Source organism: Carassius gibelio, chromosome B10, assembly GCF_023724105.1.
Source record: "Carassius gibelio isolate Cgi1373 ecotype wild population from Czech Republic chromosome B10, carGib1.2-hapl.c, whole genome shotgun sequence".
Classification (NCBI taxonomy): domain Eukaryota; kingdom Metazoa; phylum Chordata; class Actinopteri; order Cypriniformes; family Cyprinidae; genus Carassius; species Carassius gibelio.
In genome coordinates this window covers 19,201,977-19,217,192 of record NC_068405.1, presented here as the reverse complement: position 1 = coordinate 19,217,192, position 15,216 = coordinate 19,201,977, and the positions used below count along the sequence as shown (strand labels likewise).

The following is a 15,216-nucleotide window of genomic DNA, read 5'->3' as shown; positions in this document are numbered from 1 at the left end:
ATGGGTGCAAGCTCTTCTTCTTCACATAATGTTCTGTTGTCTCCCCAACATCCACTAGGCCAATAAAACCCAATGAAATGTTGTATAATCTGATAATTTGTGTTTTTTTTTAGCTAAAAGTGCAGTTTGCATCACACATGTTTGGCATTTTGACGTTTCTCATCAAAACTGATACAGTTTGAGGGTACATATTGTATTTTTCAGCAACATTTCAGATGGAAGATCATTTAGAGCCTTGATGTATTCTGGGAATTCAGAGCAATACGAGTGTGTCTGTTGACATCTGAAAAGACCATTGTGCAGAGAGCTGTTGATAATGTCAACAGTTTCGGCGAGACAGCTCAGGGGGGTTAATAACCTGTCTAATGCATTTTTGTCGCTTACCCATAATGCATCTGAGTGGAACAAATTGCAAAAAAAGCAAAAAATATGTATTATTGTTATCTAATATGCTGTTAAACAGAGAGGTTCTAAGTCAGAATGAGTCTTTTCTTTGTTCACTGAATGTTTTGTGATATTTACCCTACATAACTTTAGAATAAAGCATGGTGCTAGCAATGCCATTGCATGGGTTCGATTCATATAAGGAATGCATTATAAGGAATATAAAGTGTATACTTTGAATGCATCTGGATAAAAGCATCTGTGAAACTATTCTTGAAGGTCTATTCAGATCTCCTGAAATCTCTGTTTCAATGTTTGCAGAAGAATTAGAAACTTTTGAGTTGTCTGCTCTCTTGGCTTTGCTGTATTCCCCAGTTGCTCTTTGACACATTTTCATCTCTGTATCCTGATACAGCTCAGCAAACGGCTCCGTTTCAGAATGGGGTCAAATCTGGTGGCCTGACAGCACTTTTAGTATATTTTAATCTTATGACGTAAAGCATTGATGGGTCTTTTGATAACAAAGATGAAAACACTGATTTTTGATTTCTGTAGTCAGTCTGAAGGTCAGGTGCTCTGGGTGAAAGCAGATGTAATGTCAGCTGTGTTTGTTTCTAGTTTGTAATCGTCTGTCATTGTGATTCCTCAGATATTTCAAAATGCCAGTTGCCCTTGCTCAAAGTCACATAGGAAGTTAGAGTGGTTGCATTTCCCCATTATTATTAGAGACTTGATATCTATGCATAAATAGTACAAATCTTAATTCGGTTGTTAAAAAAATGCACATTTTTATTCACAACTGAAATGGAAACCGTCCCTTGCATTCTCTTGAATGCTGTAGAATACTGTATTTCTGTACTGTAATATTTGTTCTTTTGAAACATAAGAGGTTTATCCTAGTGCAGCTGAGAGGATCTGGCCTGATCTGAGCGAGCAGTTTTTTTTTACACAAACAGCATTTTATCTAATGGAGTGAAGATAGGAAGAAACAGGTGTTTGAAGAGAGTGTTTTGGTCAAGCTAATCAAATGAGGTGGCATGGATCGCATGAGTCAGCAATCACTCCTGCTGAACCTGTTGTCGTGTTGGTTTGCTTGAGTTTGAATAGGAGTGTGTGTGGAGAGAACTCTTTACATGCCTTCTGCTAATGGATAACCCGTGAAATCTCAGTGTCAAAGTCTGAGCGTTGTTTTAGAACACCATCAGCATTAGAGTATGTCAGACCATTAGAGATGTTTCATAGCCAATCATGTGTAAAAATGTAAATAAAATAAAAAACGCTTGGGAAAACGTTCTAATAACTTTCGTTAGAAACATTAACATGATTGCTTTATATTATATATGTGAAATTATGCATTTATTTTATTCTACATCATTAATGTTACATTTCTCTGTGAATTTCTTCATTGTTGATAACTGTGGGTCTACATTCTGTTTTGATATAAACTCAGAAATGTGAGATATAAACTCAAACAATTCTCAGAAGAAAAGTCAGAATTGTGATTTAAAGTTGCAGTTACAAGATAAAGGTCATAATTTGTTTTCTGTGGTGGAAACCAAAAGACTGAATTGAGATACAAACTCAAAATGCAATTTTGACTTTTCTCACATTTCTGAATTGTGGGAGAAATTGTGAGATAAAAAATATATATATATATTTTTTTTTTTATCCGTTTGTGAAAACAGAATTTTCTTATAAATCCTATAGTTGCCTATATGCATAGCTATTTTTGCAGTCTCTAGATGCTGAAAAATGCCAATCATATCAATCAAAAGAGATGCTGAAAATCTAGGACATTCAAGTTATCCTGACCAGGTTTTTTCCCAGTTCTTGTTACTAAATACCACTCACAATATACAGTTTTACAGCAATGATCCAAAAAAATTATCCTCATACCGTCCGTCTCAAATGACAATGTCATCTGGATAGGAGATGTCAAATCAGCCACTGCAATAAACTGCACCCTTCGTGATAAATTGGCCAGTCTCACCCAGCCTGCAGGGGGCAGGAGTCCCACCGGGGTTTTTACTGGCCCACTTTAAGAGGAGCACAGAAAAAGACATGCCACATTTGGGATTGGCCTAGAAGTGGTTATTCTATATAAAGACTGTGATACAGAAATCTAGACTATGCCACTGTGGAGAGCTGCATGGAGAAATAGCTTGTTGCAACTTGATGTAGACACTTTTGTTTCCCACCTGCTTTTAAACACTTGCAATTATGTTTAAATGTGTTGTAATAGTCCCACAGTCACTGTCATTTTCATTGTCAAACACAGTATTCTATGCAAATAAGGATCAGTATAGATTATTCACAAAAATCTTTTTTTCTTTTTGCCTGGTGCAACTAAATTTACCTTTCTGGAAAGGTCAGTGAAATACAGCAAAACCTTTGTTCCCATTCACACTGTTACCTGATATGCAGTTTCTTTGAACTGGATGCTAAAATAGTGCAGACAGCAAGTGCAAATAAACAACACAGCAGAGTTATTTTAGTAATATTTATATATTTATTAATCCAAATATACAAATTTGAATTTTAACTTTATTTTTATAAGTTGTAGTTATTTTTTTTACTTTTGTCATTGTATTTGTTTATTTATTTATTTTCGTTTTTTTTTTTTTTTTTTTGGTAATTTTAAGACTTTAATAACTTATTTATTTCAGTTAGTTTCCAAGGCAACATTTAAATGTTAGTTTAAGCTTTAATTACAGTTAGTTCACCCCAAAATGTAAATGCTGCCAATATATACTCAGCCTCATGTCGTTCCAAACCCGTATGACCTTCATTCATTTTCTGAACACAAATTAATATATTTTTGATCAAATCTGAGAGCTCTCTGACTTTGCATGGGCAGCAATGCAATTGCAATGTTCCCAGTCCCAGGAAATGTAGCAAGGACATCGATAAAGCAGTTAATGTGACATCAGTGGCTCAACTTCAGCTTTGTGAAACTACGAGAACACTTTTTGTGTGCAAAGAAAACAAAAATAACATAATTTAATCAATTCTTCTACCCGATTTACTGTCTTCTGCCAATTTTGGATGGAACAGTTGTTTATATTCAGGAGAAAACTTGTGAATGCTTTTTCAGAGCTCTCAGATTTCATCAAGAATATCATAATTTGTGTTCTGAAGATGAACGAATGCCGTACTAGTTTGGAATGACTTGAGGGCGAGTAATTAATGACAGAATTTACATTCTCATTTTGCCTTTATTTCAGTTAACAAAAATAATTTTTAATATCACTGGGCGCAAATCATGCATAGTAAGTTCCCTCCAGAACTGAAATGGAAGGCAGATACTCTTACAGTTTGTCATGCAGCATGAGTGACATTATGCCAGTAGAATGTCAGCTATTTGTTCAATCATGGTGTGTCTCTGAATGTGACAGGAAACGCTTGTGATTTTGTTTGACAGGTTTGATTGTTTGCGCTGATAGTTACCAGACAGACAGGTTTCAGCTGCATTACTGTAGTGAGAAGACCTACACTTAAAAACACAAACTCTCCTCACACCCTCTCCTGTCCTCTCAGCTGAAGGATGGGCCTCTGAATGAATGAAACAACATGCTCTTATAATGCTCTTTTGTGTGTGACTGCTGAATCAGTTTAGAAATCTGAACACAAAAATCTATTTAGGCTTTTTTGACTAAGAGTTATGAGCATGTTTAGAAAGGTTTTGAAGTATTTTCAATGTACTATGTAGACATTCTTTAAAGTTAACAATGCAATGTTTGCTCACCTAAAACCACCCACACTTGTATATCAATGTCTATTCAGTATTTAGCAACTTGGCCTGTCCTGATGAACAACAATGCGAACAATGCTGAAACATGAAGGTTAGCCAGTCATAAGCAATTTGATTGACATGTACATTACCTGGTGTCTTAAAGGGATAGTTCACACAAAAATGAAAAATCTATTATTAATTATTCACCCTCATGTCGTTCCAAACCCATAAGACCTTCGTTCATTTTTGAAACACAAATTAAGATATTTTTGATGAAATCCATGAGCTTTCTGACCCTGCATTGACAGCAACAGAACTACCACATTCAAGGCTCAGAAAGGTAGGAAGGACATCAGTAAAATAGTCCATGTGACATCAGTGGTTTATACATTTTGTGTGAAAAAGAAAAAAAAATTACAAAATATCTTATAGACCCCAAACGCATTGTGGTTGTAAAAAAGAAAGTAATTTTTAAATTGCGCATTACCAACAGTCTAGACTAGATCAATCTGTGTCAGTCAATGTTTGCATTGCTATTCTAAATTACCCCCACTAAATTTTATGAACAGTATTCTGTATTCTTTCTTTGGACTCAATGGCTGTCTTTTTCGTCTGCCCTGTGAGGGTTCAGTAGCCTGTGGACTATAAATGTCCTCTGACTGCTCTGAAACAATCTGTCCGTGAATGGCTTCATTAACTAGTATCAGATTAGATTATGTAATGGATTAACTTGGCTGCCCATCAGCCACTGAATACAGGAAGTGTCTTTCATCTGTCATCAGTGTCTGCTGTCCCTCAGTCCTCTCTGTCAAATCTCTCTTTATGTCTCCACTTTATTTCCTGGCCGATGACCCAGAAGTTTTTCTTGAGCTGTCAGTGTCGCCCCAGTGCTATCAAGAGATTGAAAGGACCTTAATATTGACGCTGGTCCGGGGACACATGGGTCCAGGAAGTGTCTTTAGTCAGGCTGATAATTATCCTGGTGTGGATCGCCGGGTCTGTGTGACGACCAGCTGCGGTTTTTGGGCTGAATTTCACTGGTAGTTGGCAGTGGGACTGTGTGAAGCTGTCCAGTGTTTCAGCTCTAAATGTGAGCATGTTGGTATAGGGATGACCTCAGACAGTTCACTTGTACATTAAATGTGACTGGGTTAATGGAAGCAGTTGGTTAGTCATTTACCTGCTGGCCTTTCACACCCTCAGAACATGACAATGCATGGAATCAAAACAATGACTATATTTACGGTCTTAATGCATTTCGAATTTCATTCGATGTTGTCATAACGTCTGTGATTTGATTTGGTTGTGAAGCTTTGTTTTTCACAAAGGTGAAGATCAATTTCTTTCAAATTTGACACTAAGGGTGTGTTCACACTTGTAGTTTTGTTTTGGTCCATACCAAAAAAGAAAATGATGAATTTGGTCCTTATTTGCTTAGCAAAGTACCATTACAAGACACAAAACAAAACATATTAGGATAAGGTCACAACCATATTCAACAGGTTTTATGGCGTATTTTATTTTGCATCAAAACTTACTGAATATACAAAATAATGCTGTGGACTGGACTAAATGTGCTCCTTGTCTGTGTACATATGAAGTTCGGCTGCAAATAGATGGCAGTTCCCGCACCTGTACTGAACTGTAATGGAATTTGTGTTTGTTTGGATGTTGTTGGTCCATGTTGTGTTCTTATTTCAGTCGAACTACACCAGAGTTAGTTTGAAAGCTTGTTTGTGGCACAACAAGGTTCGGATAGCAACATTCACACTTATTCAAGTCACTGTATTAACAGAGCAATCAGACCAGAGTTTATTGTAACCAAACCTGTGAAGTTATTAAGGGTTTCTTGTATCATGACATCATATGGGCACTTTTTCAATAATGTAAATGTTATGCAAATCACTATGTACAGAGGAGCAGCAAGACCAGACATGCTGTTGCTGTTATCTATCCACAGAGTTGTGCCCTCAGGATGTTTCTGAAGGAGAGAAACATTGGGATTTTTTTTTTTTTTTACATATTTGTGCAATACTTTATGAGTTTGTGAAGCGGGTGTTTAAATCAGATAGTACTGTAGTTTTTGCCTGTCCCCACCTTTACTTGTACACTAGAAATTTGTTAAAAGCCACATTTTCAATTCCAAATGAATGATACAACATACTGTATACTTTAACGTTTAACCTGTTTCCCCTCAGAGATCAAATCATGCTTTCATCCTAGATTTGATTAAATCCTTCATTTACAGTATAGCTTATATTAAACATTATGTGTTTAAAAGCACATGAAATGGATAGTTTTCTGCTCCATTACCACTTGGTATTAGCAAACGCTGGATTAGCAAGAACAGCTAAAAATAATCAGGCATTAAGGGAAGGAGGTGCCACATTTCATTACCCTAGCAACGTGCAGGCTACTAGGTGGGGCTTAAAAAGTCTTTTACTTCCCGTCATGTGACATTGTGTACTTGTTTGGAGACCCACCTAAACTCCACACTTCATCATAGGCTACTATTAATGTAAGTTTTTATGTGTGCATGTGTTAGCGCATGTTAGCCATTTAGTCCTGCCTTCTGTTTATTTCTCCTCTAATCAGTTGCTGTAGTTAAGAAATGAAAGAATTTTTGATAAGGTTCACATCAGTCTTTCATTTTTTTTTCATTTTATAGCATTCATTGTGAATACTGTGCATTGAATGCAGCTGCTTTCAGTGAAAATGGCCGATAAGACAAGATCCATCAGGATTTCTTAGACCACACAGAGACAAGGGATCCATCTGGGGAGCTAATCAGATTAAGGAGCCCACCATGTCCTCTATAGACAATGCTAGCCTGTTTGTGTCCTGCTTTGCAGCACTGATATGATATGATATGATATGACAGGCCTGGACTGGCCTACAACCCCACCAGAATATAAGGCCTCGTGGGTTTGTATGAGGTAATCGATCATCAATATTGTTTGTGTTATGAACTGGTCTGGGTGAAAGAGCTATAGCTTGTAGAGTTTATAGTATGAAACAATAATATAACTTCATATGTATGTATTTTTGGACTATTATATTTACATAAAACAAATTTTCCACCACCCCTCAGTTGTAGCACAGTCAATTACCCTGTTACCAACTCTTACCAATCACAGAGGCTCTTTATTTATTCAATTGATCACCAGCATGAATAGTCTATTTCTGAGCTGAAGATGTTTTAGTTTTGCACATTTTCTATGATGCTGTGAATGGTCGCAGGTATGTCGCTATGTGGTTGCTTAAGTGTTTTGAGGATATGTAGCACGCTCTTGTTTGGTTGTTTGGGGTGTTGCTTTCTTGTGCAAGTTAAAAGAGCTCAACAATGACCTGCTGGTCCCTAGATTTGAAGGGACAGTGTGTGGGATGGGTTACATGGCAACACTTAGGGTTGGGGGTTTGTTAAAAAAACTAGTGCTAGGCCAGGCCAGCCAAGTCTCCAAGAGATGTGCACAACATCGCCCTCTGGTGGATCTGTGAGAAACAGCATCCTTTTGTTTATTCACACGTGTTGTGGCCCCCTTGTGGTGGGATTTTAACATTTTGTCTCTGTTGTTGAAATTTGTGAATTGAGTTTGGCAGGATTTTCTGAAAGAACAGTTAAGCTGTTGTAATCCAGTTTGCTGTGTTTGTGTGTGTGTGTGTGTGTGTGGTCAGGGGGTACTAGGGTCTGCATGGTTATTTATATCCTTAGTGTCCTCAAGCAGCTGTCATCCCCCTCCCGAGCTAGAGCACTCTTGCTTGACGTCCTTGTCGTAACGTCCTGCCCCACGTTGAGCCTCGCTCAAGACGTCTGCCCATGGATGTCTACCTGACCACCTGCTTAACTTAACAAAGGGAATCCGATGTGTCTACTTTGTGTTTGACAGGTACAGGAATCTGTGTTTAATGGCTGCCGAACAGCCGTTTGTGTGTGTGTGTGTGTTGGTTACTTCACATTGTGGCCTCTTCACATGTGCTCTATTTATAGTGGATGTTCTGGTGTGTCATGAAAGCACAGTCCTGCTGCCTTAAATTGCACTTTCACTTTCAGACACGTTTTTGCATTACAAATCTGATCTTTCAGCATTGTTTTTTCAGTCCATGTGAAGCTTGATTCACATTATTCTATCTGTATACTACAGTAAAGTTTGAGTTCCAGCTCTCTCATCTGTCATTATTTACTCTCCCTCACGTCATTCCAAATAACAACTTTATTTTCAGTCTTCAGAAGACTTGGAATATAACACAAGTCATATGAACCACTTTCCATTGTCGTTTTGGAAATCGACAGCCTTGCATATCATTCAGACTCATTCAGAATGGACCAATATAATTTTCAAAAACATACACATTGAAAGTTGAATGTTTTGACCATCATGACAATGTGTTTTGACTGTGTTGTTGCAAGCCTAAATAAAGCTCCCCGCTTTACGTTTACTCCATTTAACAGATTAGATGTTAATCCTTATTTCTTTTCTACCCGTTCACCGCAGGGTCCTAGTACCCCCAAAACTTCAATCGGAAAGACTGCCTGCATTTAGCGGATCCTGTATTCTGTCTCTCTGCAAACCAGCCTTCCTTCTCCTCCCCTTTCCTTTCCTCTCTTCTCTTGAACTGTCCGTTTCATCATGGCCTTCTCATCTCGTTTCTCATTTTGGGAAAAAAAGGAAAGTACCGCTTTTTGCTGTTTGTTTATTAATTTATTGTCTGTTCAGTAAAGGTGACATAAAACCAGATTTTTCTCCAAATTAACAAAAAATATTGTTTGTACAATATCTTACAGAGCCCTTAAGAAGTGATTGTGATGGAAAAAATATATTTCATTGCTTTTGCATTCGCTTGCCAAGAGTTTGCGTGCTCCCTCAAAAGTATTGGATTCCACAAAGTAGCTTTGCATTCGCCTGCAAATCTTTTGCATTTTCTTAGTAATAGATTTCAGCGGAAGAACCTCCCTTGCTCGCATTCTAATTAGTGTTAGTGCATCTATCTGAGAGTTTAGCAGGACTGGTTTTTAGTAACCGAGAAAGACAGAGGGATAAACTGTATATTGAGAGAACAGAGAGAGAAGAACATCAAGAACAATGTCTCAGGTTAGAGCATCTGATCACTGATTTAACTTTCCTGTCTCTATCTGCCTCCCTTCAGGTGAAAGATGAAAATGTCCCGGGTGCAAAAAGTTCGAATGTAAGTGTTTGAGCAGCATTGTCATTACCGCATGACTCGGATTTCAGATGGGTGTCTGTTCTGAGATCAGTAGAGATGACATCTCCCAGAACCCTGCCTTTGTTATTGTGGCTGTGGTTCACTCTAAAGCACATCCTCTGTGTTTACTTCACGTATATCATCAGGAGGTGCTAAAGATAGGGTTTGTTTAGTAAATGGTGGTCCTTTTTCTTTTAGGACAGCTGTTTGCTTCCAACATCTTACTTTGTAATTACCATAAGAAAGCAGCTCATCTGTTTCTACACTTCATTCAGATTTAGTAGATGAAATTTAATGGAAACAGAGTGAGTAAAAGTAACTTTCTAAACTACAGAGTCCTAAATGCTCAAATGTGAATATTAGCAGGTGAGAGTGACTGTATGTGGATGTTTGTTTAGAACTGTTCTGCTGCTGTACTCTAGTGGGTGGGGCTTGTTGACATCAGGCCCTGCCATTTTTGTCCTCCAATCACTGCTGTAGTGGGAGGGGCAGCTGGAGAAAGAAAGAGAGGGAAGGAGCATGAGAGGGATGCTGAGCTAAGATTGTGTGTGTCTGAAGCAAATGTGTGAGACGTTTGCAAGTCATCATGGAGGCACAGGGCTGGAGGCCTGTCCAGCGCTCTCAAAGTGCTGCTGTTAATTTCAGTGTCCCACAGAATGCCGTGCACAGCTGGAAGAGCACCAGTATCATCACCTTCAGGATAGACATGAAGGTCTGTCTCCACATAAGAGCTCATTCCTAGTATCTTATCACTAAATATGCACTTTAATTTGTGTTTTTTTTATAGTGTGAAGTGATTTGTGAGGTCTTTACAATACTCCTGGTTCCTGAATTGTGTATTGTGAGAGAGAGAGACTACCAAAGCCTTTGCGGTTGATCCTGTAGAGTTGTGTTTCAGGGCTGTGAGCCAGTGTTGCACTGCAGTGACCTTAATTACTGGGTTTGTCTGTTAACCTGCCTGACTGCTCTGAGAATAAAACTGCAAAGTGCCTGGCCATCTGCAAGCATGAGTCTTTTTCAGATGAACTTTCAGTACTTGCAGCTGGGCTGGAGAGTGTGTAGACCCTCTGATATTCAGAACGGACACCCCTCTGTCATCATTTGGGAAATTCTGGAAGGTTGTTGCTTGTGGAATTATATTGAAGCTATTGTTAAACTCAAGATAGAGCTCTTATAAGTTACAAGGGATGTGAACTGTTACCTTTAGTTCTTGCTACTAGTGTGTAATTTTATAGGTTTTTTTCTTTTGTGGTGACCTGTACATGTGCGTTCTGGGTTGTGTGAACAGTCGGATGGTGAAAACAGTATGAGTCAGTCTCAGACAGCAGTAAGTGGCTCAACCGAGCGATACCGGGGTGAACCATCAACAGCGTTGAATCCAGATCGGCCACTGACTCTAGACCAGAGAAGCAGCGACTCCATGAACGGAAGACATGGCAGCGTTGAGCCTGACCCATTGACGAGGAGAGGACTGAACCTGGCTCACAAAGCAGGGTCAGAGGAAAAGCCTTCGACAGCCACTTCAGTCCCCAAAACAAGCCGTCCACTGCAAGCTGGCAGCTCTGTGGATGGAGATGCCCTCTCTGTTGGGTTGACCAGCCTAATGGGCCGTGCAAGGACTAAAGAGCATCGCTCTCGCTTGAGAGCTGCAGAACACAAAGAAACTCAAGAGGAAAGCAAAGAAAGGATTGGTGAAAGCGAGACCCCCTCAGAAGAACCCCAGCCATCCACCCTTGCAACCAGTCCACCTCCTAGACTTGACCCTCTTGCCCCTCCGGTTGGCTTTTTACCTTCCAAGCCAAATCCTCTTACCCCTCCTGCTGGATTCCTTCCAGTCACCAAGCCTGATCCATTGGCTCCACCTGCTGGTTTCATTCCAGCTCCTAAACCAAATCCTTCTGCTCAACTTACACCCAAACCTGATCCTCTGGCACCGCCGGTGGGATTCGTTCCCACCCCAAAGCGAGACCCTTTTGCTCCGGTGGCAGGATTTATCCCCAAGCCTAAAGTTGACCCATTAGCACCCCCTGCAGGCTTTATTCCTGTAACACGGTCCATTGCTGTACGAAAGCCAGAGGTACAAACTGCATGTGTTTCTGAATGCTTTAGTAATGCATGTTTGCGCAGCAGGCCAATGCCGTGAAACTCTGCAAAGTTCACCGCAGAACTAATCTTGCCATAACTCTTGTCAAATTCTTTTTCTCAACTTTGCATTATGACTTTGACTGCTGTCTCACTTTAACCCTCTGAAGTGGATTCAAGTAACTGACGCCTGCGAGATGCCTGCAAGAATTCAGCATGCTGGAAGTGACTTTTTTAATTCTTGAGATCATTTTCTAAAGCACACCATGTATGTCGTCCCATTAAATGGCTTTAAGTTGAGGTAAATAGTATTGTTGGCTGCAGTCGTAACCGCATATCAGACTGTTATTGCATTAGTGCTGACCATGTCGGATGCAGACTTCTTGTAGACTTGTAATGTGGTGGCTTCTATGTTGCTAACTTTTGGCATGATTCTAGATCATATGTTTGCGTCATATTGACAAGTGCTGTGTCTGTGAAGGTGAAGGAGGTTTCAAAACCTTCTGCTGCTCCTGCTGGAAAACTTCCATCCCAGGTTTCCACTATCGCCAACCAACAGGTGTGTCCCACCACTGCCAAGATGTTTGTGTAAGACAAGGGTGTTCAGCTGTGAGAGTTGTGTGTTGCCTGAAAGTACATATGTGGTTAGTTAAATGTATTCTACATCATTGGTGTTTATGTCTGACTGCTTATTTCCAGATTTGATCCTGGTTAACAATTGTTAGCAGTTATAGTATTCTATCTGTCAGGCTTGGTCTTGCATTGGTTTCAATGTTAGCATCAGGTGGTTTGATAATAATCACACTGCTGATCCTGCGGTCAGAACCACTTAGGCTCTTCACTGATCCTTTATGATTCCATCTATAGGGATCTCCAGTGATGCCCACCCAAGGGAACCAGGTGCAGAAACACCTCCCTTAACCTCTCCCATTTCTTTCTTTATCTCTTTCTTTTTTTCTTTCTGTCTTTCACAGTTCTCATATGAAATGTTTTATTCTCCTGTTAATTTCTTTTAAGTCCTGTGAGGATTTGTGTATTTATGACATTTTGACTTCTGCTCTCTTGCTTTCCCCGGCCCTTTGCAGGCCAAGGCAGCTGAAGATCCTGTGGCTATCCTGCAGGCTGCACATGAAGCTGCCAGTCTGACTAAGGTCCGGCTACTGCATTGCCTGTGTGTAATTCTGCTTATGGGTAAAGCTCAGTAAGAGTCTCGTTGTGCCATTGAAGGGAATCTTATCACCTCAGAGCTCCTGTTTGAACCAAAGCACATTTCCCATTCAAATTCTACACATATATATGTGCATGCTTTACAGTTCAGTTTGTTTGCAGTATTCTTTGTGTTGTCTCTGAAGAGAATATTAATTAATTTTCCATAGTAAGCGTGTATAGGTTTTAACCTGATATGGATTGCTCTGCTGTCTTTGGTAGCACCCATTTCTAAAGTCTCTGTCACAATTAACCTTAAACAGAATGAAAATCTAAACTGAATCACAATCAGTCCGTGGACTGGAAACCTGTAGTGTTTCATGTTCTGTGATGACAATCTCTCTCACTTCCTGCTGCAGGTGAAGACGGAGGAGCAGCTTGCTGCAGAGAAGGCCTGGTATAACACTGAGAAAGTCTGGCTTGTCCATAAAGATGGCTTCTCTTTGGGTAAGTGAAGTCATAGTTCATTACTCCTGATCCGAAAACTCATGTCCAGTTTAAGTCAAATAAATATTCGTTTTGTTTGTATAGCTACACAGCTCAAGACAGAGATGGGTTCTCTCCCAGAGGGGAAAGTGAAGATCAGATTGGAGCACGATGGGACAGTACTGGAAGTGGACGAGGATGATGTGGAGAAGGTGGGCGGAGTCATTGTCACAAACATGTGACATTACTCATGCAAAAGTCAAGAAACCTGTTTAATTACGCTCATCTGTCTGTCAGGCAAATCCTCTATCATATGATCGGGTGGAGGATCTCTCCTCTCTTCTGTACCTCAACGAGTCCAGCATCCTTCACAGCCTTCGTCAGCGCTATGGTGGAAACCTCATTCACACCTACGCTGGGCCAAATCTTCTGGTGGTCAATCCTCTCAACACCCCTGCCTTGTACTCAGAGAAGGTACGAACTTCACACAAAGTCTTACCTTAAACCTCTGGCAGAGAGAGATGGAGTGACATGGTCTGTTTATATCAGGTGATGCAGATGTTTAAGGGCTGCCGGAGGGAGGAAACAGCTCCTCACATTTTCGCTATTGCTCAGTCGGCATATCATCAGCTGCTGACCACACGTCAGGATCAGACCATCGTGCTTCTGGGCAAGAGTGGCAGCGGAAAGACCACTAACTGCCAGCACCTGCTACAGTACCTGGTCACCATCGCAGCCGGCAGTGGAAAGGTGTACTCAGGTGAGGAAGACGAGGAGGACTCAACATAGACCCCTTTTCAGTTTTCCTAGAGTTCATTTTCACTTTATTGAAGTTTTTTTTAAATATATGTTATTGTTTATATATATATATATATATATATATATATATATATATATATATATATATATACATATATATATATATACATTTTATGATTTTTATATAACATTGAACTGTCTTCTCCCCACAGCTGAGAAATGGCAGGCGGTCTACACGGTTCTGGAGGCGTTCGGGAACTGCACCACAGCTATGAATGTGAACGCCAGTCGCTTCTCACACATCGTCTCTCTTGACTTCGACCAGGCAGGACAGGTGGCCTCTGCCTCTGTTCAGGTAGGGTACAGTGAGGGCAGGTACTCAGAATTTCTAAAGACATTGGGGGATTTATCTCTGATTTGCTTTATGTCTTGCACACAGACCATGTTGTTGGAGAAGTTCAGAGTGACCAGACGACCAGAAGCAGATACAAGCTTCAATGTGTTTTACTATCTGATGGCTGGAGCGGATGCAGCTCTAAAGTAAATGAGAGACTATAACACTGTAAAAAAAAAAAAATCGATATCTACCCCTTCATCTTGTATCATTGTTGATCTGACTTACTGTTCATATACATTTTACAGTGTATTAACCTAAAAAGCATGCAAACTAAATGCATTTGTCTTGCATAAATCTATCCAGCCACCTTTGACATGCCGTCCTGTGATATTCTGGCAAATATGATATATATATATATATATATATGTGTGTGTGTGTGTGTGTGTGTGTGTGCGTGCGTTCGTGTGTGTACAGAAGTCAATGTTTGAAGTGGATCAAAAAAGTTAATCAAAGTTGTCCTAAGACAAGAATGCATTTTGATTTTAGGTTTTAGGACAACTTTGATCCACTTCAAATGTTGACTACTGTATATATGCTTAAATAGCAAATATAGCGTGCAGATTAAGGTCAAAACAGGAAACAGATTAAAGTTGACCAGCTAATAGAATATTATGCCTTTCAGGACTGAACTTCATTTTAATCACTTTGCTGGCAACAGCGCATTCGGGCTCCTCCCTCACTCGAAGGTAAGAAAAGCCACATGTACCATCATCAGACACACATTTTATCTCTTCGATCTGAAAAGAGTGTATTATATGTCAAATGCTCTGTAGCCCGAGGACAAGCAGAGAGCCGCTCAGCAGTTCACTAAGCTACAGGCAGCCATGAAGGTCCTGGGCATCTCTGCTGAAGAACAGAAAACCGTGTGGCTGATCTTAGGGGCCATATACCACCTCGGTGCCGCTGGGGCCACCAAAGGTAAAGTTACCAGCTCCTCAAGTGTCTAAACCAACACTAAATGTGTGACAGTAATATACAGAATATCTGACTGCGCAGAGTGTATTTTAATATCTGTCCACTAAGAGTC

At 40.0% G+C, this 15,216-nt stretch overlaps 1 protein-coding gene across 8 annotated transcripts in view; it reads left to right on the top strand.

The window, feature by feature from the left end:
* myo18aa (myosin XVIIIAa) overlaps window positions 1–15,216 on the top strand; it is a 38,541-nt gene that overhangs the window by 2,436 nt on the left and 20,889 nt on the right. For 4 of the 8 annotated variants that reach the window (XM_052567571.1, XM_052567569.1, XM_052567575.1 and 1 more), the window contains exons 3-11: window positions 12,487–12,552; window positions 12,967–13,054; window positions 13,139–13,245; window positions 13,331–13,507; window positions 13,583–13,793; window positions 14,005–14,147; window positions 14,232–14,332; window positions 14,812–14,875; window positions 14,963–15,107. In XM_052567571.1, the coding sequence (XP_052423531.1) occupies window positions 12,487–12,552; window positions 12,967–13,054; window positions 13,139–13,245; window positions 13,331–13,507; window positions 13,583–13,793; window positions 14,005–14,147; window positions 14,232–14,332; window positions 14,812–14,875; window positions 14,963–15,107 (1,102 nt within the window). Of the gene's footprint in view, window positions 1–7,844; window positions 8,005–8,610; window positions 8,786–9,263; window positions 9,302–10,607; window positions 11,397–11,882; window positions 11,961–12,268; window positions 12,302–12,486; window positions 12,553–12,966; window positions 13,055–13,138; window positions 13,246–13,330; window positions 13,508–13,582; window positions 13,794–14,004; window positions 14,148–14,231; window positions 14,333–14,811; window positions 14,876–14,962; window positions 15,108–15,216 lie in introns of those variants that run through there. The other 4 variants (XM_052567576.1, XM_052567573.1, XM_052567570.1 and 1 more) reach the window with 3 other exon arrangements.